Source organism: Anas acuta, chromosome 1, assembly GCF_963932015.1.
Source record: "Anas acuta chromosome 1, bAnaAcu1.1, whole genome shotgun sequence".
Classification (NCBI taxonomy): Eukaryota; Metazoa; Chordata; class Aves; order Anseriformes; family Anatidae; genus Anas; species Anas acuta.
In genome coordinates, this window is record NC_088979.1 from 78,249,838 (window position 1) to 78,275,236 (window position 25,399).

The 25,399-nt window shown below is 39.7% G+C and overlaps 1 protein-coding gene across 1 annotated transcript in view; it reads right to left on the bottom strand.

The window, feature by feature from the left end:
• Nucleotides 1–367: 367 nt before the first annotated feature.
• VEGFD (vascular endothelial growth factor D) overlaps nt 368–25,399 on the bottom strand; it is a 30,180-nt gene continuing 5,148 nt past the window's right edge. Inside the window, exons 2-7 of the mRNA XM_068683573.1 lie at nt 12,330–12,540; nt 8,378–8,568; nt 5,981–6,129; nt 5,118–5,215; nt 2,475–2,670; nt 368–1,028 (exon numbers count right to left, since the gene is read on the bottom strand). Of these exons, the coding sequence (XP_068539674.1) occupies nt 902–1,028; nt 2,475–2,670; nt 5,118–5,215; nt 5,981–6,129; nt 8,378–8,568; nt 12,330–12,540 (972 nt within the window). The 3' untranslated portion in view covers nt 368–901. The remainder of the gene's footprint in view (nt 1,029–2,474; nt 2,671–5,117; nt 5,216–5,980; nt 6,130–8,377; nt 8,569–12,329; nt 12,541–25,399) is intronic.

Genomic DNA, 25,399 nt, shown 5'->3' on the forward strand with positions numbered 1-25,399 from the left:
TCACACTGGTGAAAACAATTTCAGTGCAAAGGACATATTTTCATGGCATGGTAAGTTAAAAGCAAAATTATCGTTTCCCTTAGAAAATCACTGAACAGTTAGTACTAGTGTGGCTGTTATCCCCTTAGGGAGATTAGCACACAGGAACAAATAAATAAATCACACATGGCTGTCAAGCAGACGTGGGAAAAATTATTCTTCCATACTGAAATTATTGGACCAAGTGACCTTGTTTCGACCTGGGGTTGGGCAGGAGCCAGTCCCAGTGGGACAAACATAAGGCTGTGCTTGAGGTGGCTTTGGGTTTTTGCTTATTTTCTTTTTGTTTGGCAGAGTTTTAGCATAACAGGGAAAAAATCAAAACCACTTGAATAACTGATGTATTTATTTTCTTATATACACTTAAATATGGCACATCTGACAGTAGTTGTACAATAAACTCAAAATGATAATCAAAGCTGGACAGTAGATCAAATAACTCAGTGCTGACCCTATTAGAAGCCAAATCCTGTACACTGAATTTCTGAAGAAAATTTCACCCTAGAGTTGCGTTAGCTAAGGATTCAGAGGCTAAGATTATCTAGTCTCAATTTTTGAAAGACTGGCTGGTGACTGCGACTCTATTACCAATACCAGCTTCATCTTCCATAGCATAACATTGAACTGGCTCTTTCTGCTCTTTCTTCCACACAGACAGAAATTCATCAGTTGTTTTTACCTCTTACAGAACAATTATCAGTGTTCCAGAGGACTGACCTGCAGTTAGTGATAAATAAATAAATGCAGACTGGATTCATTCTTCTGCTGTTAATGTGGAAGATGCTTGTGTTTACTACTGTTCGAAAGTCAGTGACAGCTACGTTGCGAAGCAGTGGATTTTTGTAGAATTGAGGAAGTTCAGTCAGGGATTTTCTTTGCTTTGAGACCCATGAGAACCTCTCTTCTCCTTCGGACAACGACAATGCCTGGCGCACGTTGGTTTTGCAGTGGGGCATGTTCTGGGTTGGGATGGACATTTGTCCTCACAGCTGTTTAATGAAGGAGAAGAAAGCAAAAAAGAGAGGAGCATTTTAATATGATAATTCTTCTCTGTCACTTTCCCCAACTTTTTCATCATCGGACATATAGGAGATGTTTGAGAAAGTGCGGACACCCTACAATAGAGGGAGAAAAGACTTTGCTGCCTGGCAGTTCTTGTCTGCAGCAACATCTTCTTGCTGTCCATTCATCCACAGTCAGCCTAAGTAACTCTTTCATTTCTTGCGAGCGGTGAGATCCTGGATAGCGCTGCCCTTAAATTTTATGAAGTACCTTAGCTTACTTGATGCTTCAGCTTTGGTCCTCCAAGACTACCGGGTATAAAAGGCTGGCATAGAAGTCCTGTGTCCATATCACAGTCATTTCTAGGAGCTAAACTCATGTAAACAAATGATTGCATTGATACCCTCCCACACCTGCAACACATAAATGACGTCTCTGCTGCTCACTTTCAGCTCTGCTGATTCTTTTAGCTATTTGTATATTTGTTCCCATCTATTTTATGCTTGTCCATATTTTCAAAACTGAGTCTAAAGATGAAAATGTTATTTTTTCCACAGCTTCCTCTCTATGAATGAACCTAAGAGGTCTATGAGAATGGTCCCTAAAGGTGACCATGCAGTGAACTGCAGTTCTGATAAGGTACCCAGGGAAACTGGATTCTGACTGTCCACACAAGCTTTCAGACTGAGTTCTTGCATGCTCTTGGTTCTCTGACCAGGGTTCTCTGAGAAGGAAATTTTTAAAAATAAGGTAAAAAAAAAAAAAAAAAAGGAGTATTTTAAAAGCATATTTTCCATTTAAATTTTGCCAAAGAATCCTCAAAACTAGTTACACAAAAAGATTTGGAAAACGCATGGAGTGCAATATCCCCAAAACAATTTTCCTGGTTCTTAGAGGAATCAGACCTGATTGCATGGCTTTCCATGTGTACAAAATTTCATTAGCTCTAGCAAATCGTTTGCTCTGAGGACAAATTTAATAGGGAAGAGCTGCATGGTGTAGATGTTAATTTAGGGTACCTTTGTCCCTAGAAGTTCATGAGAAAGCATTTGGCTGTCACAGAGAACACAGGCTGGGTTCTGACTCGCTGGAAGTGCAAGATTCAGTGTCTCACAGTAAATCCCCTTTGTAACACAGTAATTTCAAGTGTAGCATAGTTTTAGAATTCATTCCCCTAAGAAGAGGGAAAAAATAATAAACCTAGGTAGTTGAATAACATCCTTGTCCAGATTTCTCAAAACATGTCAATTAAATAAACCTTAGACTCTTCTATGATGTGAGTATTGTAAAGACGATATTATTATTATTATTATCTTCATAATTGCAGCAAGGTATTTCATCCTGGGTGGCACTCCTGGCTAATTCAGCACTTGCACCTCCAGCATCTATGCAAGCTAATTCAGTACGGGCACTGAATGACAAGGAGCACTTACCTGCAGGTTTCAGCATGAAATATCTTGTGTTTCTGAGCACAGCTTTCCTGGCTCTCCCTACACAAATAGCAGCTGCAGTTCTCTTTACTTTGAAAGAAGTCTGTGGGACACTTCTGTCTACAGATGCATTCACAATTTTCTTCATCAAATTCCATATATTGTCCACACATAGCCAGTTCAGCAAGAGGAGGGAGTCCTGCAATAGTTCAAAAAACATTTAGTGTTAGGCTTTACAGGGCTAAATCCTGCTCTGGAAGACACTGGCTCTTTCATTGCAGTCAGTAGGACTCAGTTGTGTACTCTTTGATTTATTTTAGTCTTTATAATTTCTGCTGCAATTTACAGGGCAGAAAAGGTCTTCTTGAGTTTTTCAAGGGAGGAGTGAGCCGATTGTTTCGCTAACTCTGATACTGTTATTTCTTGTGGGTTGAACCCTGCATAAAAGTACTTTATTTTGGGGCTGTATATCAGAAGTGCCAAATGTTAGGTTTTGGAACAAACCTTTACTGCACTGCAGGTTTTAAAAAGAAAAATCTTAGAAAGGATTTAGTGAATGCCCATACCAAAGTTATATATCCACACAAACTAGAACCTTTACTGCTCAATGTATCTCACTATCTATGCACTCTGGAAATTTTTGCAAAAATAATATTATGCCTAGCATGATGCAAGCCAGTCTAGCACTTCAATAAGCAACATATGTACACTTGTCAGTTAAAGACAGGAGAAAATACTTTGTTTCAGAAACAAAACCCCAGCCAAGGGAACACTCCAATACCTCATCTATCTTCCCTCAAAATACACATCTGGAGTACAATATGAGGCTAATCCTAGAAAAAAGGGTAACATATTTTCTGAAAGCCACATTAAAACACTGGCAGCACATCCCTGGTTAAAGGTCATGGCATATAATGTGTCACTGGAAAGGTAATTTCCTGTAATTTTACAATTAGCTATTGGATTTAACCTATGGAATGTGGAATGTAACCTGTATCCATGACCTCTGCAACCTGAGCTCTGCTCTTACTGACCAGAACAGGCCTGTACGTTACTTGAAAGAAACCTTCATCATGACTTACTTAATGCTGAAAAACCAATATCCAAAAAAATAAAAACCAAGTCCTATTTGAAGAGAGGAAAGAATCTGCCCCAAATTCTTGGAAAACAAACCACTTCCTTGGGGTGATAAAGTTTGGCGTGTATGAGTGTTTCAGTCTCACTGTTTTAACATCAAAGACAGAGTTTAAGTTATTTTGTCCTAGCCACAGCCAAGCACAACGTGCTTCAGAGAGTTATATTTTATCTGAGGAAATACTGAGTTTATGTCAACAAAAGCTATAATTCAACAAGCCACAAATTCTGATCCCCATGCTGACCTTACAAAAGGCCAAGAGTGAAGAGGACTTTGGCTATTCATAGTCCTTTGAACATACATACTCTGAAATATGGAGCACTAATCCCTTCTTGAGTGAAAAGACTAACATGAGTTTAACTACATAACTTGATGGTCAAATGATCTGATCCAGAATGAGAATAGATCCTATAGAAAAAGATATGCAACCAATCTATTAACCTTAGGACATTGTAAACAACAGAGTAGCTTAAGAAATTATTTAGTTTTACTTTAACTGGCTTGCTATCTTGCTTTTATCATTGCCTTGCTGGGTTTGCTCTTCTGCTCGCATAGGTTAAAACAGAGAGTCAGGGCTTCCATGTCCAACTGCTCTACTGCTGTCACAATTTTACTTTGACTATTTACAATTTCCTAAGAAAAACGGTTTCTTTAAAAAAGAATTACATAGGGCTTGGGGAAGATTTAACTTTACTCTTAATGTTTACTGCTAGTGGGTATATTTAGACTTACACAGTTCCCCCACTGCAGAATATTTTCTGCAAATTTATTTGATAGAGTAAAGTTTTCCATGAAAAGCTGAGGAGAAAGGAAGCACTGGACACTTGTACTTACTTTCATAGATTTATAGAATCATAGAATCACAGAATGGTTTAGGCTGGAAGGGACCTTAAAGATCACTCAGTTCCAACCCCCTGCCATGGGCAGGGACAGTTCCCACCAGACCAGGTTGCCCAAAGCCCCATCCAGCCTGGCTTTGAACAGGGATGGGGCACCCACAGCTTCTCTGGGCAACCCGGGCCAGTGCCTCACCACGCTCTGAGTGAAGAGTTTCCTTCTAACATCTAATCTTAATCTTCCCTCTTTTAGTTTAAAGCCATTACGTCTTGTCCTATGCCTGACAAAGAGTCCCTCTCCAGATTTCCTGTAGGTCCCCTTTAGGTACTGGAAGGCTGCTTTCCCTAATGTACATCATGCAATCTAAGAGCAATGTAAAATAAAATAAAAAATAATCAAAGGTGCCTACTTTGTTAACTCTTTTTAATACATTCCTGGTTCTTATTTATCTTTCTAATATAGATGGAGTAAAATGTCCATGGAAAAAACATGAGATGGGGATAAGCATATCTGAGCGTTTATTTTCAGGTGTTTTTGCCCCATAAGCCAGGCCCAACTAAGGATGTAGAATTAAAACTGTACCTCTCACAACAGGAAATGGAATATAACCAAAATGAAACACAAGCAGCTTGAACATAGTAAATATATGTATCCATTGGTAATTTTATCTTTACCTTCCCGTCTGTTGGGGTGCTGTACATCTACAACACATTCACATTTGTCACTATCCCAGATCCATCCATTATGGCAAAGTTTGTTGGCAAAGGGACAACTAGAAATAAAAATAAAAATAATTAAAAATAATATCAAGAGCAGCATCATAGTCATTTGGCAAAATGAACCTATGCTTAATGATCTATAATGGACTTTTTTCAGAATCAGAGGGACCAGCCTGACTTTCAGGTACTTGGATCTGGGAGCGAAGCTCACAAACTGAAAGAAGGCTGAAGTTCTTCAGTGTCTGCCTAGGAAGAGGATTCAGAGCAGCCAGCAGGCTGAGTAATGGCTAGAAGTGGCTTTGCTGAAATGTCACCTATCCCCCAGCCCAGAAGTCTAGCTGAAGGGCACTTTCAGGATCAAGCCTACATGCAGGGCTAGACAGGGACTTCTGAGCTAACTTTAAATGACCCTTTAGTTGTGTTTCTGGAGTGTCTGTTGAGTTAATGTAGCCAGTTCCCATCAGGACTACAGCTGCTATGCCATACTTTGGAGTGAGATGTGAGATGGCTTTTCTCCAGACACTGAGCCGAACAGATGCAAACCAGGACTGATTACAAGATTTAAAATCCATGGTTTGCATCGATTCTGACCCAAGGTAACATGAGGTACAGCAGAGTGCTTTAGGTTGATCTCAGTACTCTCATGTGCCCTGGCTAAGTAATGTGTGAGCAGAACTGCTCATGTCATGTTGAAAAAATAAAATCTTTTGGGGTAACAGAAAACGAAGGCACCATTATAATAACCAAATCAGAACAAAATAATTTTCATACATTGGACCACACAACATAGGTAGTCACTTGTAAATGAGGCAACTTACCCATCTTCTTCCGGGTACTGGACAGATCTTCGTATGATGGTGTACTGATGACGCTGGGTATTTGATAAACATTTACAGCCAGTATGATTGGCAATTTTGATTGGCACAGGCTCTGGAACACTTGTCAAGGGAACTGAGATCTCAAAGAGCTAGGTAGGTGAAATAAACATTATTTTTTTTTCCAGTTTCCATTATGCAATTACTATATTAAATCTAAACTTCTTAGCTTTTGCCACCATTTGCCTCACCATTGCTCTTTTCTAGCAATAGTTACCATAGGCATGAATGAGCAGGTGGGCACTGAGGATTTTGAAGTGAAAGGCGAACAATGCCTATCACTGTAGAAACTTGCCAAAATGGTCATCTCAGAGTCATATAACCAGCTACTAAATACCCAAGATCACGCCAAAATCTTTGCAAATGCACTCAAATGCTTCTTCTGGATTGCTAGCAGAAGATGGAAAAGACACAGGCATTGGAAACTTTGTTCTCAATTATATCATCAGTTGAATCTCAGCCACTCATAGAAACATTTAGCACTACTAAGGTACTCACAGCTTGCACCTTTAGGTCCCTAACTTAAGCCCCACAGACTTCTCAGAGACAGAGGAAACAGGAGTAAATTAAAGACAGTTCAGTCCACTTTAGTTGGGTTCCTCAGGGAATCATTCTTTCGACTGTAGTAGGAGCCTAAGGAACCAAGCAGCAATCTCTGGGTAGCCTTGTAGAAGCTCAGGTTCTCTGGGCAGCTCCATGTAGGAGTCGTTGAAGTGACCCACACCCTCTCTGACCCAACAGGCCAGCTTTTTTCAAGTGGAAAGTAAGGAATAAAATACTTATCAGCATGCCAGGTTAGTGCTGCATGCAGATTCAGTGGCTGAGAAATAGTTCTAAACCTGACTGTTTAGATATTTAAATGTAGGTGTCTCTAACTTCAAGTGGCAGGAATATCCTTCAGTGGATATTTTATGCAAGGAAAAAAATGTACTCTTACTTTTATGGGAGTAATTTCATAGATTTTAGAGAAGTCTGGTCTACTGGTAGTGTGTCCAGGACTGGAATTTAGCTGGGGGCTTTTGAGGGAATGGTTATTTTGAAGGGCACTGAAGGAATGTTACACTCTGCAGAATTGCAGCTTTTCAACAAACTTATGAACTGCTGCTCCAAAAACACATAAATAAGTAAATACTTTTTAGCGTGACCTAGCTCCCTGAGCTGATCAGATGTCTTTTGTGTATAGCCAACAGCTCATAAGTGCTTTCTCTGTCTGGTGTGGAATGAAAGCAATTAATGAACATTGACGCAAGAAGGACAGATCTAGTGTGCCCAGACACAAAGGAATTGCATTACAAAAAACCTGAAACAATATGGAAGTGAATCAGGCCTGCTGACCTTCAAATGCTTTCCCGTAAGAACTTCAATTTGGTTTTTAAAACAACTGTCCTTAGTCTTTGTTCTGTCTTAAATAAAAACCTATTTGGTAACTAGTGTTTAATATATTAATATAAGTACAAAAGGTTTTATAAGTAGGGGTGCCCAAAATGAAGATTAATCTAGGAGGACCTGTCCCTTGTGTTCATTTTGTAGGTATGGATACAGATGGTTTCAAACAAAGCACTGACTGAAAGTACTGAAGTTAGAGCTGTGCTCATTTGCCAACTGGAGCAAGATACCTCTGCACATAGATGCTAGAGGGAGTCTACTGAAAGAAGCTCTGGATACTCTATGCTCACTTTTTGGCACCAGTCATTAAAATTCACATATTTGTTGCTTTTTGCACCTAAGCAATAACTGGGTGCAGGTTTAAGCCTTTCTTTTCCAAAGTAACTTGTGATTTGGGACATTCAGATCCTGAAGCATTCAAGCTTGAATGAAGCATGCAATGAGCAGTTGCTATCTTCTGCTGCAAATGTCTCTTTTTAAGGCTCACAAAGCTGTACCTCAATAACTATTACCAACCTTGTGGCGTTAATGGCAATTTTGAGAATGCAGCTCTCAAACTCCTGGTCCCACACTACAAAATGCCCCAGATTTTCTCAGTCCTTTGGTGGAGAGTTTTCCCAGAAGCCAATGCTCTCAAGAGGTCCCAGGCCCAAGTAACAATACGTTAGAGAAGCATTATACCCCGTAATGTCATGTGAGCCTACAGTCACTTTCTCAGGGTCTGATTTTCCATCTCTACACATATATAAACATTTGTAATAATACGACATGAGTGTAAAATGTCATTGCACATGCCTGCGTTTACTCCACATGGATAAAAAAGTCAATTCTTCCGTTTGTTATGACAGAGTAGACAGATCTTTCATAACAGGATTTCAGAAACCAAACATCCTCTTTCCCCTCCCTTCTTTGAGAGCCAGGGCAAAGGGAATGCATGTAAATAGGCTCATTTACCGTTTTTGACACGTAAGTTGTACTCGTGTTCATGCAGCTCAGACTCTCCTCATTGCAGCAGCCTCCACATCTGAACACGTTCACACAGGGAGGCTTGAAGAATTTGTTGGTTGTCGTACCCAGCTCTTTGGCAACCTCCACACAGGTTTCCCTTGGCACACACTGAGTCTTTTGCCATTCCTCATCTATGACTGGAGAGAACACCATTTTTATGAGCAATCATGGCAAAGTAAACCTCTGATTAGTGAGGCAAAAACATTACATAAATAAAAATGAAGTGCTGGCAGGCCATCTGCACTTACTTGGATTAATTTAAGGACCAGAGAGAGGCGGAGTACAAAATTATCCCAGTAACTTACACCAGCTGCCCTGGCAAAGAGGTCGCTACATTTATCTGCCTTTGGTTTTCAACAGGGATGACCAAAATCTCCGTTCATGTCCATGGGTTAAGTAGGGCACATCGATCTCTGCTGACAGAGGATCAGCTCCCCAAATCCCATCTGGTCAGGCTGGCCCCAACCCTTTCTTCTCTCCTGCGGGGTCATCTTCATGTTGCCACCCTAGCCTGTCACCACGTGTACCCCAATTTGGGCGCATAGAGCCTGGGCCTGACTGGAAAAGCACATTAATGATTAACAGATTCTGGTCAGAGGGTATTAGTACTCCCACTGGATGTCAGCCAGCGAGCTGTTTCCAAGCTGCTGAATGAAATCCAAGACAAACACTCTCACACCTAAATACCCTCTGGGGTTTTAAGTTGGAATAACAGGAATATGAATTCAAGCGTGTTTTATCTATTCAAAACAACGTGGCATCTTTCAAATACTCAGTTGGTGTAGACTAGTAATTTATTTCAGACCTATCTGTCAAACTCTGACTGTGAGAAGGAATAATGCATTCACTGGCTGAAGCACAGAGAGAAAATAGTAACATTTACATAATACCATCTCAGGTCTTCTTAGAGGTGGCCCTGCTTTTTTTTTTTTTTTTTTTCTGCTTTTGCTTATCTGATTCATGTTATGGAATTACTCGAGAGTCATCAGTGCTTGTGCTTTAAGTCCTTAAAATACTGAAAACATTTTTCCTGTCTGCCCCCCTCCAGCAGGCTTATGAAAGGCGAAAAACAACTTATACACTATTAAGAAAATTGCTCTCGCAGTGCAGTCCATCTCCCTGCTATTGTGCCAGCAGTATGTACATTTATAGGGCATTTCTATTTTATTTTTTTTTTTCCTGGAAGACTTTTAATCTAATTGCTATACTTTGTTTTCAGATAAGCCTTTATTTCACTCTTTCCTACCTGACTTTCCTTTTATTTATTTATATTTTCTTCAACTGACTCTGTATATCTAAATCAGTTTGTTTATTTCTGCAAAGCTCTTCCTCAGGGCTGATTCACTCTACTTTCCACTCATTCAAAAAGTACACAATATAACAGTTTAGGGTCTTTATTCTGATTTTACTTTCTGTAGTATAAATTAAGGAAAGAATCACTAAAATCAATAGAATTTTCTAGAGTAGTTGAGACTATCAAAGCAGCAATCTAATCCTAAGCCTTAAAATAGAAAATAAAGTGTTTGCCAAACTTACTAAAGTACATGCATGTAACCACTTCAGATGTCACTTCAGTGAGAGTGAGCAGTGATGACCTTTCCATCTGCACATATCTTCCCTTTATTAATCACATTATGTATGTATTTATTTATTTTAAATAGAAGGGCTGCTTCAGGAAGGGCTGGTCAAAGAAGTGGGTGTCATGCTTTGTTGTGAAGCACTGTGGTCGCTGTGATCTCCCCTGAGCAAGCACGGGGCATTTGCTGCAAAATCTGGCTCCGATGATATACCCTCAAGCTTGAAAGTGCTGCTGTTGTAGGTGAACTGAGCTGCTCTGGGCAGGTTGTGGTGGGACAGGGTGAGGGGGACTTTCAGTCACTTCATTGTTAAAGCTCTAGAAAGGAGGAACAAAGTCTTCAAATTGCACCATTGGAGTGTGGGGTGCAGTGGAAGATGGTCTAACTGTGAAGCTGTGAATAGGCTTCACCCAGCCTTCTCGTCATAGCACTTTACTAAAAACAGATGCTCTTGGCAAAAGGGACAGTGCTTACTGACTGGAAAGGGTGTGGGAAAGAAATACATGTTTATAGGCTCAGTTTTTTAAAAGGAGCTTTAATACCTTGAACATATTAAGATATTAGAACAAAGTCATTTCTGTTCTGGGATAATTCCACTTTGGATGGAAAAATGGAGAAGATGACCCAAAAGGCTTTTTTTAACTTAAATTTCAGTGACTGGGCTTTGTTTGAGAAAGCAGACATACCTGTGTCTAAAGTTAGATATTCAAAGGGAAAGAAGGAAGTGAACTAACAGCTGTGACAAGTGGTTATGAGAATATTACATCTGTACAACTATAGGTATCTGACTTCATTACCTGCAGAGCTACATTTTTCTGCCATTCAAAATGCCTATTGCAAAAAGCCTACATTGCCTCGGTACTGTTTGACAACATCTTCTGTTTTTTCAGTGTATTGACAAAAGGAACATTTATTTTTTTCATAAATACAGAGGCTCACTCAATGAGCTATAGTGAATAGAGAAATTAGAATAGAATAGAATAGAATAGAATAGAATAGAATAGAATAGAATAGAATAGAATAGAATAGAATAGAATAGAATAGAATATATAGTGAATAGAGAAATACAGCATTTGACCCTGGGTACTGCTTCTAATAACAGCTACATGAACTTCATTTGATATACATACAGAAACTAATGTTTCTATATAGGTTTGTAAAGATGTGCAAACAAAATGTAACATTAATTAAAGTCCCCTTACTTGTTCTTCCAATCTGTATTGGATGCTGGGGTTTGTTTGGTTTGGTTTGTGTATTTTTATTGTTGTTTGCTTGCTTTTGTTTTGTTTGTCTCTACAAAATTTTTATGAGATGTTTAAAGCCATGCCTGTCACATAAAAACCCTTTTCAGACTGGCATTCATCTCTGCATTTCTGTTCCATGGCTCAGAGAACTAAATTGAGGCCTTTGCTCAGTCATAATTTAGTTGAAATGTAGAAGCAATAGATATAAAAGCGACAGCAATTGCGTGCAAATGTGGCTGTGGTTATTGTAAAAGCAGTGCTGGAACAGGATCAGCAATATCCTATTTCCCCAAAGGAAAGTGATATGGTCATGTCACTTCAGGGTAAAGACTGAACAAAAAAGAATAGCTTGATCTGTACTTGGTTAGCCTATAGTGTAGCTTTGCTGTAGGAAATCCATCTCCATGACTGAAGCGTAGTACTTGATCTTTTATTTTACATCAATGAACATAAAATGGCCCTTGAGTCTTTCACCTATAGGGAACAGTATTCATTTTAGCTCCACGTGGGGGAACAGATTTGTGATTCCCTTCACTCAGGTGCTAGCTGGCAGTTTCAAAGCTTACTTCTTCTCTCCAGAGAGATTTCCTCAAATAGAGAGAGAAGATTAGGGCAATACCTCCTTCCTGCAGTTCCCACTCAGACACCACTGATGATGTGCAGTGCCTTATATCAAAACACACCTAATAAAGAAAGGATTGTGATGCCTGTTGTAAAACTTGTTTGTTTTTGCCTGCAAGCAAATTCCAGGATCTGGCAAGATGCTGCTGGCAGGCCCCTCAGCCCATCACTCCAGCCCACTCTATGCATGTTTACTTCCCCTCTTTTTGTGGAGTGACAAATTCATACATAATACATCTTTCCCTCGAATGGTACACACTACAGTAAGCCTGATTTGCCCATAAATGAGGGAGACATACTCAGGCTGTTGCCTGACATTTTTTCGTACAGAGTCATTTTCCGTGAATGCCCTGCTGTTTCCAGTCCAGGTGTATTCTAGGAAACCCCTGGCACTTAAAATCCATTAATGCATAAGATGGTCCTGAAGCTGCAGCCAGACTCCAAACCTGCACCCACCTTTCAGTGTATCGATGTCATAGAAAGCAGCAGCAAATCTGGTGGAGCGATGCGATGCAGAGCGGGAGTCCAAATTGGCCAGGCTTTTGAGTTTTAGCCTGCATTTCCACAGCTTCCAGTCCTCAGAATGAGTGATTCGAAGCAGCTCTTCCAGGCTGGATGCCCTCCTGATCTGCTGCTCTGACCGCTCCAGTGCTGACAGAGACGTCCTCTGGAAGGAAAAAGGGGGAAGTCAGAAAGCCAGTGCATTTACTGCATGTCCCAAACGCAGCACACACAGCACTTGCACCAGAGGCAGCATAATGATGAGAACAGCTGAGAATACCTGGGAAAACAGGAGCACATGGTAATGTCCCTGTTTTTAATGGTGCCTGATGTCAGACCAATCTGCAAGATTTGTGCCCTTATAAATTGGGAAGGTGAGATACCGCTTTTCCATCACAGCCAGCAGAGCTGATAAACCAATTTAGGCTGCAGTCCCCATGTCCCTGCTCCCCAGGGAACATGGCATGTGAATGAGTTCAGCTTGCAAGGACAATTCAGGCACCTTTGCAGAGAGACACCTTGGGTGCCAAAACTCTGGTGTCAGTCAGGAGACATCGCTGCAAAAGTAGGTGATATCGCCAGGAGATGCCCTAAGTATGAGGGCCGACCCACACAGTGGGCAAACACAACGTTCAACGTGCTGCAAAGTGCAGGGTGCATCTGCTGTTTCCCACCATGATTGCCATCTGGGTCATGCCCAAGTCAGCCAAGGTGGCCTCACATCAAGCCTATGTGCTGTGGCTGTGCAGCAGTACATGACAGCTCTCCACTTCCATGGGAGAACGCTCCCTACAAAGGCCTACACTGTTAGTATAAAGTCATTACTCACTTAAAATATACCTTTTTAATAGAAACTTAGTAGTGCATGGCATACCACAACAATACTGGTTTCTTTGGCTGCTGCTTTCTGACATCTGTGTGCCTTTACCAAGACGCTGAATATTTATTTCCACTGACTCACCAGGTCTGCTAAAAACTACTGCCTCCAACCCAAGCGAAAGGTTATCTTTGTAAATGGCTGTACTCTGCTGGGCTGGTGCTCAGCTGTGTTCTCCAGTAATGCAGTCGGCTGTGCTTTCTGACCAGCAGATAAGGGGCTGCACTGCCAGCTCTCATAAATAATACACCACATCCTAAAGGCAAAGCTGAAAGATGGGAGCTGGTGATTAGGCAGCCAGCAGCCAGCTAGTGTTCTGCATAAGCCTAGGGAAGGAGTGAAGAGTCACCTATGAGAGAAAGATTTTTAGATGAGATATGAAACCTAGGCATTGACCACATCTGTTGTTCGTTATTAAAACATCTGTGGCATTTATTTTGCAATGATACAGATGTTAGCTTGTACACACTGGCCAAGTTCATTTTTGCATAATTACCTTCCACTGACCTAAAATTCCCTAAGTAGTTAACCAGAATAAGTTATTTACTCTTCTTTTATGCCCATATGGAACATTGTACCGTGCTCTAGCATGCTGCCATGTTTTATTATGATGAAAGAGATGGCTGCTTTTCATAGGTGTATCATTTCTCATACATTTCATCTGTGGTGAAAACTGGAAAGCCCATCTCAATACTTATGGACAAATAGGTCAAAAGGAATGTGAAAAATTAGCACCAGTAACTTAACTGCAAGACAGTTTTACAAACAAGCTACCCAGAATTTTGCTGATCTAGGAAAGCTCAAATTCAGCTTGAGGTCAATATGTCAAGAGTTATTTTTTCAAAGAACCGCAGCTTATATTCACTCTCATACACATACTGTCTCCTTGACCCTGCAAAAGATTGAGTACGAGACCAGGGGTGATGTGGTAATGGGACCAAATATGTTAAAAATGAAATGTATTAAGCATTAACATTTTTTTTGTCTTTAGAGAAAAGAAAGAAAGAAAGAAAGAAAGAAAGAAAGAAAGAAAGAAAGAAAGAAAGAAAGAAAGAAAGAAAGAAAGAAAGAAAGAAAGAAAGAAAGAATGATGTTCAAGCTAGATCAGTATCCAAGACCTTTAAACTAGAATGAAATTACAGAGAACCAGTAAAATTATATGATGTATTCTGTAAATGAAAAGACACATCTCTGCATTTCTTGTAGAAGTCAATAGTTAGGACTTGCATTTCCACTTCTTTCACTTAAATATCAAGTGTTATTATAGGAGAAAACTAATTTTAATCTTAAGGTCAAAAAATACAGAAAAAATATGCATGCCTCATGGTACAGAAAAGATCTCTGTACTTATCTAAAGCAAAAATTTGTATTGCTTAAAGTATCTGTGTATTTTTAAAGCTATACAAATTCATTGATGTGGAAATTAAATGACTTTATGCCTGCAAAATTAATAGTGTATAGAAATGGGAAAAAAGTTTATTAATAGAATTCAATTTTGTACAAAAATAAAAAAGCATATCAAATGGATTTTGAATTGTGATAATTACAAAAGTGTACCTCTGATATTGATGCACTATAGTGGTATTGACAAAGCCTGCCTATGTATGCAGGTTGTTCCTTCTCTTCTTTTACTCTTATACTGGAAATTGGAGAAGTGCAGTCAAAGGAAACGGGAAGAGCAGTGCACATTACAGAATTCCCTTTACAGTCATTAGAAGTTAAACCTAATTAACTACACCGTGATTATCCAAAACTCACACAGAGCCCTTGGAACTGAGTTATCTCTTCTCTGTGCCAGGGTTATTCAACCCTGAAGTGAATCATCTGCCTTTACTGTCTTCACGTTTCCCAACAGATACTCAAGCTCTTCATTTAATGGGATAGCCAGTTGCCTCCCAGAACAATGTCAGGATAATCATGTTCTTTCTTCTTATATTTGACTTCCTGGAGGGAAAAGATTTTGCAGCTGATTTTTTAACTTCTTCCCAGGAATCCAATACAAAATTTCCTGATGCCATTTCCCATATCAGCAACAGCACTGAGATAAAGTGTTGTCTCTCCCTCTGAGCACTACTGACACTAGGCATGACAGTATGCAGAAGGCACTAATACATATTTGGAGAGGGCTGAATCCCAAATAATTGTAGATTTTTACACTGTGGACATCTATTTTGTCACTCTCAGCTCCCTCTACAGACAAGGTAGAGAAATAGGCACTTGCAGAGCATGAGGCATTTGAAATCACATTGAAATTCTGCTAGCTGCCCAGTAAGTGAATCACAGAATCACAGAATTTCTCAAGATCATCAAGTCCAACCTCTAACCTAACACTAACAAGTCCTCCACTAAACCATATCCCTAATCTCTACATCTAAACGTCTTTTAAAGACCTCCAGGGATGGCTCACTAGATCACAAAAGTCATTTGTGTTGTGGATCTTTGGTTAAACGAATCCCACTGCAGCTTTCTGGGATATAGAACATTTGAAGACAAACATCTCATTTTCTTCTGATCTGACTAGGTGCTGAAACAGGAACAATGAATACTGCCTTACACATTTGTTTTGTCTTCACTGGGATTTTTACAATACACTCAATAAGATGTTCTTTTAAACACTTGCTAGAGCATGGACAGACTGTTCATAATCTAGAACGGAGTCTCTCATCTTTATACAGTTTGACTGTAGAGGTGGATATCCACAACTTAAAAGCATTCAAAACTAAAAGCTTATAGAAGGAAAAATATATATATATAAATGAAAACACATGGAAGATGCAGCAGCCCCACCAGCAGGATTATGGCCTCAGCTGGGGCACTCTCTTGTTATGGCACAGCAGCACTGAATAGTGTGTGGTCACAAAATCTTTCTCAAGCATACATTTGTATTTAGTGTGTTTTGAAAAGGACAGCATCATCTGAAAACATAAAAACTTTTATGGTCTCAGGCAATATCACAGATGACATACCATATGACTGCTAATGCCACACAGATGTGGACACTTCTTTCATGTACAACAGTTTGAATTCAAGCCCTGTTTCGTTACAGACAAACATACTCTGGCCGGCTGAAAAGCTCCACTTGGAAGAGTGCAGCTTTGCACTGAAAGATGAATAAATGTTTCAAAATGTGAAATTGGATAAAGGTGTTAGATTTGACGACATTCCAAACCTACCCTTCATGTGATGATCAAAGACTTTTTTTCCTTCTCACAGTGATAGTGAGTGGACAGCATGCAAAGAGGTCAAATCTCCACTGATATTTTTGGAAGGTCCAGATCCCCAGAACACGCAAGAGGAGCAGAGGCACTTTCTATCTGCTTCTCCTAACTGCAGTCACCTGCATGTGCTATTTCAAACTTTTCAGAGATCCCTTCCTCCCTTTTTTTAGGCTTTCTCTGATAATGATAGTCCTTTGTTCCAGGTTCCTCCCCCTGTCATGGTGTTACCTGCACTACCTCTGCCCTCCTTGGTTCTTGTCTACCTACAACATTCTCCATTCTGCTTTCATCATCTTGTACTGCTTGGAACACACTGTGCTTTTATGTTTATTTTTCCCTTTTTTCTCCACAGTCTTAAGCGATGGGTCAGGTGAGAGTCTAATGAGATCTAACTCAGGCTGAGCTGGTCAACCTCTTGATATAGAGACATTCATTTTTTCTCCCTGCCATGCCCTCACTCCCTTTCTCTTAGGTCACCAAAGATTTTAGTGGTTAGGTGGGATGAGCTTTCACCATTGTGGTAGTTGGTTGTGATGGTTGCAATCTAGCTGTGGAATGGGACTTCACTGCACTTAGCATTGCTCACATAGTTGGAAAAATGATGATCTCTGGCCCCCAAAAGCTTAAAATTTCCGTTACGGTTTGAGAGAGAAAGAAAACAGAGGAGCTATTGAAAAAGGGCCAGGACAATGTTCTTTATATGATCCCAAAAAGAAACAAAAAATATATATATATATATATAATCTTTGGAAACATATCACTGGAAATCTCAAAATGTCACAGACTTTCACTACCCATAAATATATACCCCATAGTAATCCAAGTATATAATGCTATTGCCTACAATAAATGTTTTCTTAGAACTCATCAATAACAAATAACAAAACAAAGTACAAGTAGTATAGTAGGTTTAAGTAGTTCATTCTTATCTCTTCATCTTGTTGCTACTTTTAATATCATTTTTCAAAGCATCACAATGAATTCCATGCCCAAAGATAAAAATCTGATTTGTACTCAAATAAATTTTTCTGTTTTTCATGACAGGAACCTCCCATATGTTCCAAAACTTTCTTCAGTTCAAAGAGGAATATCTATTTGCCTGCATTTGGACTACGAGCAATATCATTGACATCAGGAAATGATAACGTGGGTTAGCATTGTGATTTTTGGATAATTACAACTTCTGTCTTTCCAAAAGAAACCATAATGGACTATCTATCTTCTTCCTAGCAATCTCAGATGCCAGAGAACTCTAAAAGTAGTTAGCATTGGAAAGAAACAAGAGAAAGAGCAGTGGTACATTCAGTGGCCTTTCCCACCTTGGAAGATGGTTTAAATCAGACAGAGTTCATTACCCTGTTGACTTATAATAGTCAAACATTTGTCTTGTGTGTCATGTTGTACAGATGCAGAATTTCACAGTTAGTCTGCACCGCTCAAACTGTGCCCCTTCTTGAGAGTTAGTATTGTCAAGCTCCTATCAGGTGTTGCCACTCAACAGTTCGCACCTTTTCTTCATGCTTGACAAGCTCCTAGGTTTCTTGCTTAAGGAAAAAGTACCCTACACATTTCAAAACGATGTCTGAGTGAGCCAGCAGAACACAATACATTTTTACATTTCACTCCTTCAAATATGTCACAGATGATCTTTGTATTAATGCTGTATTTGGCCCATTCAGGATCTTCTGGAGGTAATTTGAACAGAGGAAAGGTGTGTAGAATGCAATAGTGAAAGAAAGGCCCACTGAAATCCTAAATTTACTCAAGGACCTATACCACAAACATATGCCTGGGACCTCAAATTAATTATTTTCAAGTTCAGTAACTATAAGTATTTTTATTTAAGAAAATAGATGCATAGTCAATAATATTCTGCATGTATGATAAGGCAAAAATAAAGGTTTATCAAAATCCATATATTGCACACTGTAAGGAAAGTCCTACTTGCATTTCACTCTACACTCGGTCACACTCACAGACTCAAGGAAGACATCCCCAAAGCTTACACAGATGTCTAAACCACTTTCTTTTAGCCCCAGCCCTGGCAGTCCTTATCCACAGTGGGACATGAACCTCTGCTCAAAGCTATATATGTGTAACAGCTCTTCTGAAAGAGAACATATTTTTTTTCCGATTTAGGGTCACAGATAATATTGTGGCAAGCGCTGCACAAATATCAATGGAAAGCTTCAACATTATCACTATGTCTGGAGCCAGGACAAATGATTAAGGAACCTTTCAATAACCTTGCACTGTTTTATGGTCCATCTTCTCAGCAGTTAAACAATAAAAAGAAGGTAAGAACTTTATCTTGCCAAACAAAGCAGATTTTAGCTGCATAACAAAGAGTTATGATTCTCTTAATGTCATTGTATTACAGACATTGCCAAGCAGGTTTAAGCTAAGTTCAAACTAAATCTTTCAAAATTAACCAATTTAGTGGGGGAGGTTTCATCACAAAGTGAGGGCACTTGGACATTGACAAAGAGTACTGGCAGCAAACGAGAATATTTTGGAGCTTTATGCGAGTGCCATGTGCTTGATGCAGCAGTAGCTCAAGTAGCTCAAAAGAAGTCACAAAGACTTCATGCAACCAGATCATGCAACTGCACCAAGGCCTAAAGGAGCTGGGACTGGCTAAAGACAAGGACTGCCAGTTGGCTGGGTGGAGGACTTTACTTCATGCCTTGCCTCAAAGCCACATTGTGGTTCACAGTGCAGGCTGTTAGCCGATCTGACCAAGGCATCTCTACACTGAAAGAGAGTTCTTGTGGAAAAGCCTTGCTCTCTCTTGGCAGGAAAACAGCCCAGCTCCTACACAAAGATGGTGCCTGAAGTCATCATTTGAGCTGATGAAATTGACAAGCTTCCATATAATCTCTGCAGTAAGAGAAACTCCTTTTGATGATTTGCATCATTTTTAGTAACTATTTCTAGCATCATTGTGGGTTTGGGTATGAACACAAAATAAAGAGACAATCCCTAACCTGGTGACTACAACGAAAGTAGAAGAAAAGAGAAAACAGAGGAAGGCATGTATCCAAAGAGATTACCAAGAAAACACAGAAAATAATGCTTAGAGTCATAGGCCGTGATTTTGACATAGCAGGGGTCCAACCAGTGTCAAGTTTTATCGTAACAAATATTGTCAATTTTACAGCATCTTGTATTCTTGGGTGTTGCATAACAGACAATAAAATTGTGAAACTTTTCTGCAGCTTGAAAGCATCAGATTTGCAGGAGTAACTTACAACCTTACCAAGAAGTAACTGCCTCAGCTTTTAAACATATAGCATGGGGAGTTCAACTTTACCAAGTCTGACACATAATAGCTTGCACTAATTTTATCATCATCGTTGTATTTCATTTCTGAGGAGAAAAAAAAAAAAAATTGTTTTCAACAACTCCTCTAAAGTCACAACTTTGATTCTCTGTCAGCTATGAACTTTTGATCCATGTAATACCATCCCTGACAGTATCCCCTCTGGGCTCATGAACATCTGTGTGCCTATATATATGATTATCTATATTATCAGTGCACAAAGAAGCAATTTTTAATTATAATGAATGTGACCTCATAGAGACAAAACAATAAGATATTTTGACTTCCTACTTATATTCTTCCCTAAAACCAATAAGATTCTCATGGAAATTCTCACTGACATTTACAGGCTCTTCCGTCTTTATCAGAAACATGGATGAAGCTTCAGGGTCTTTCAGTACTTCATTCTACCTTCAGATGGAGGCTGTTTAAACAAAAACTTAAATCTGTTCTAATACTCAGGAAAAAATATCAAGCTCTCTCAGACTTATCCAGACTGGACACTCACCTGGGCTGCCATTCCAGTTACAGCATCAACAATCTGGAGGGACATGCAGCTTATGGTAAAGTCAAGTGGTGGTCCAGTGAGGCTGACTTCTAGCTTTCACATTTTTTAAAAGTTCTTTCTTCAGAGGAAATTGTATTGAAAGACTACAGCTATATTGTCTGAGTAGATTGCAAAAAACATGCAACTGGACAGAATTTCTTTTTAAGAGGTTGGAAATGACCAAGTCTTTCCCCAAATACAAAATTACTAGGGACTGTGTTACAGTTGAGAAACCCTAGGATTGCATCAGACATAGTTATATGAGAGTCAAAAAAGTTGTTGTTGGGGGGGGGGGGGGGGGGCGCTTGAGAACTCCCCCAGGTACTGGTACTTTTTTCTGAAAAAAAAAAAAAAAAGTTGCATTTTTCTGCACAAAAAAAAAAAGTTTCATTTTCTACAACTGCATCAGAGAGTGACTCCACATAACTCAACTCACACAAGCAAAAATATTCATGTGTCAAAAATGCATCTTCTAGCTGCAATGCCCAGACAGCTACTCCTGCTTTGCTCAAAGAGCAGAAAATGGTCCTCTAGGTTGAAAGCCTGAAGGTCACCTCTCTACCCTCACCAGTGCCTGCTTACCCAGATAGAGCTCAAAGTTTGGAAAGCAGTCAGAAGAACAAGAGTTTTGCTTCCCCCATCCAAAGCCTAAGAGAGACCTCTCTGCTGTCTGCCTCCAGAGTTGGAGTATTTGTCTTGACCATACTTCCTCTCAAGAAAGGGTGACCGTGTGATCAATCCAGTCATCCCACGAGGTCTAGTGTGTCAATGCTGCTGAAAGAGAAACTTCATAGCACCCTGTCCTGTAAGAAGAGCAGCAGCAAATGGCCATAGCACAGAAAGAAGGACTGACAGTTACATTATATGTGATTTTGGGAGGAACATAAAGTGGTAAAACTGATTGTTTTATCTGGTGTTTTATCAGGGAGAAGGGGACTGATGGAAACATTCATCTGAGTCATATTTCTCATTGATAAAGAAATGATGTTCGAAGGTCTCTTTTGATAAAACTTTGTCAGCACATCATTTGGACAAGACCCAAAACTCGAGAAGCAACTTCTGGACTGCTCCAACATTGCTGTTCAGCGTGTTAAAAAGTTCCCTCCAGACTCCCCTCCTCCAGGCTCCAGCCTCACGCCCAGTGAAAACAGGAGACTTAATTACCCATTTCCTAAGATTAGTAGTCAAGGTGGTGATAAACAGCTTATAATTTAGCTGAGGATGATACGCTTTCAAAAGTGAATCATATCAGCCACCCTGTGTCTTCAGGAGAACAGCTGTTTTATATTTTGAATGGCCTTTTCAATTAGAATATATCTTTTCTGGTGCTACAGCAACCAAATCAGACTTCTTGCACTTTAGTAGTGTGATTACATTATCAAAATCTTCAGACATGAGACATTTTGGTTGTTCTATTCTGAACATTTGGTTTGAATGAAACTAAATTCTCAAAGCAAAGAAGTGAAAACAGCAGAATGTTACATGACTTGGAAGTGAAACCATGAATCTCAGATTATTTCATTTCTTTTATGTGTCTAAACAATCAGAAACTGATAATGTATCAGAATATTTCTCACAACTATATACGTTTGGCCATATAGATCTTTTTTTTTAAATGGGTGTTGTGGTGTTTTTTTTTTGACTTTTTTTTTTTTTCTTTCCAGCCAGTAAATATTTTTAGAATCAACTAGAACTCTCATCAAACAAATCTTCCTTCCCACAGCCAGGTCTTTTGGCTCTCATGGGAAACTCCCTCACTCACAGCAGCTAAAGTATGCTTTTGAAGATAACAGCACTCACTATGCCTCGTCTTGTTGGTAGTGATGGAAAAACAAGATGGAGAGATGGAAAAAAGAAATAGGTCTACTGTGGTGTGGAGTTTCTTCCTTTTCAAGCCTGGTTATCTGCATTGAGACTTTGCCTTTAGGCCCCTCCTGTGGTAATCATGCAAAGTGTATTCGCCTGGTCAGTGAAAGGACAGATAGGGATTGTCATAAATGCCCAGGGTGGTAACTGCCTGGTATATCCCAAATGCTACTGATAGCTATGGGAATCCTACAGTATGTTTTCTCAAGCTCTACTTCTGTTCTTGGTTGTATCCTCTGGCATAGCTGCAGTGTGTTCAGGCAGACACGATGCTCACCACAGAGCACAGCTAGAGACATTACATAAGCTCTTACTTCATCTTATACAATCCTAGGTGCTTGTCTAACACTGTGACACAGTACACATGTCAAAAATAGCATATTGCAGGTGTTTACAAAGAATGTGTCCAGACTGTGGTCACTTTTTTTTGGATATTTTTCATTGGAAATCACTGGGGTTTGGACAGTGATTTTGAAATGTCTCAGTAACAGAGAATTGGATGAAATCAGATGACTATATATTCTTTTAATATTTGAAAATATTTTTAATGTGTTGAAGGTTCTTTCAGTTAGTGATTTCATTGGTTTCTGGGTTTGCCCCAAGACACTTCAACAAATGTTTTGGAAGTATGACTAGCCAATTGTAGGGCCGGATTTCCAAATGTCACTTCACAAAGCAGAGCCACTGCCAGTACTGAGTGAACTTATGTTACCCCAATCACATGCACACATTTTCCTGGAATTGTAATTTTTCTTAAGTAATATTTCCCTAGCAGTTGAGGAAAGTATCCTAACATGGTTTCTGAGTCACATTGCTAATTAAAGTGAAAAGTTTTGCCTGTTTGTATGGCACATTCACTGTGTGCAATGTGACATATGATACATCAACATGATGCAACTGTCTTGTAATTTAACACGACTCAGATATGATTCCTTTCCCCACTGCATGCAAATAGTGACTGCACTATAGTGACAATGAGTTCTCAAAACTAACTCAGCATGCTTCTGGTCTAAATAACGTGGTTCTGGCAAAGCCATCCTGACCTGATAATAAGCAGAGTAATCACCCCTTTCCAAACCCATGCAGTGCCCACACTGGATCACCAAATTCTATGTGTCCAAACATTTGTCCCAGTTTTGCTAAATGCCATTCTGCCAAAATGGTAAGAAGCCTAGGAGCGTTCTGCCACTTGCTGAATGGTCATACCCTTTAGGTCAGATCTGGGGTAAAAAGAAAACAAACATGCAGATATCCTTCAAAAAGTTATTTTTTCTTAATGTGAGCGAACTAAAATATCATTCTCAATAGTTCTACTATTCATTGATATAGAAACCCAAAGATAGCTCTTTTACAAAGATATTCAAGAAAAGAACAAATTCTGCTTGGTCTTCCCATGAGCAAATGGGGTCTCTGCAGCTGTCATGGGGGCACATAAAATTTTGTCCCTGTTCCCCAACTCTCAACAAGAATTATTAAGATTTGTAAAATGTGCTGGGGAAATAGGGATGAGGTGTGGAGTTTTATAAGGGACTGGCACATACTGGGACATATAAGGGTTTATTTAGGAAAAGTATCATATCAGGTTTACCTCCTTGCAGCAAAATAACTCAGGAGGCTTTTTACCCCAGCAGTGCCGTCAGTTTGGGACTACATCTAAAGTCAAGCCCAGGAAATAGTAATGGCTGGTTTTGTAACTGGACTTACTTGCCCTGTGAGAAAGGTCTAAGAAAAACACCGACCCCAATCATTTTTATCAGTGATAATGATAAAAAGTACTGTACAAGATTTTTAATGAATGGGAATAATTGAGTTATCACCTACAACAACGGTACCTTACTTAATTTTCCCAGGCAGGCAGACAGGAGATAAGACACCAGCAAACCTTTCTCAGATCTGAGTAGGGACAGTAGTGACCAGAACAAAACTTGCAGCTATACCAGCAGAGACCTTACAAGATAGATTTTGCACTATTTTTTCCCCTTTTCAAGCAGGTTATTCCTCTCCTAGCCCTGTTTGCCTCCTGTGGGAGCTGCATCAATACCACCACATCAGTGGTTAGAAACAAGGCAAATAAATCCCTGTGGGGGAGAAAGCACAAGCAAGCCACAGCAAACTGCCCTCAGACAAGCAACACTTGCTGAGCCTGAGTTGATTGCTTGCCCTGATTGCTCTGTGATCATGAATTAATAGAAGGTTCTCTACAGCCCTCTGAACCTGCCTTCCTGCCTCCCCTGGACTTTACAGAGCTCCAGATGTGAGCTATGACTGATGTCAAAGTTTAATTAGTTCTGTCTTCATTTCAAACCGCTGAATAATGGAATGAATTTCTCAAATGCTGCATCTGATTAATCTAAACAGCCTGGTGGATTTTTCAGCACTCTGCTCTATACACAGACATTACAATCCCAGCTGAGATGGCCTAGACTGGAGCAGCAGCTGGGAAGGATTTTTCTCATGAGTGAGAGCTGCTCTGGATAAAGCAGCAGTGTGCTTGTAATTTCCTTTCCCAACTGATAAGAGCCAAGGATGGATGCCGCATGGCATGGCAGTATACAGGGTTGTTGTCTTATCCTTCACTGTAGCTTCTTAAGTCAGTAGCAGATAAGTCAGAACAAATTGGCTTTCTTCACAACCTCCCTGATAGTTTCCCAGTCCTGAAGGAAAAGCACAGGCAAACGTTTCTGCAGGAATGCTGCAAGTACATTTCCACATGTTCTTGGCTCATCATGCCTATCAGAGATTGTAATCACAGAGAATCAAGAGCAGCAGCGATAATAAGAAAACATATGAAAACCACAATTTCATAATCAGTATTTCAAAGAGTTTGTTAACTTTGAAAGGAAGCTGGATGTAAGGATGAAAAGTCTAGCTTAAAGAGTGAAATTGCTTCCAACAATCCTGATTGAGTTTTTTCTAGCTCCTGAGCAGCTGACTGTACTTCCAGGAGTTGCCTTTGAGGAAGAGAATCTATGAGATAGACAAACTGTTAGAATATATCTTTTCTGGAAAGTGAGCAACACTTGCAAGCTGTTATTTTTCAGATTTTTTTATCTGAAAAACAGCATCAGTGATAATCAGACAAAAGCTTATTCCCTGCTCTGCTAAGACTTGCTCAGGTTTTGTTGCAGAGCTCTGTTTTGGTTGCACAGACAGACTGCAGGTGGCTCCAGGAAGGAAGAGATGCAGAGCTTTCTG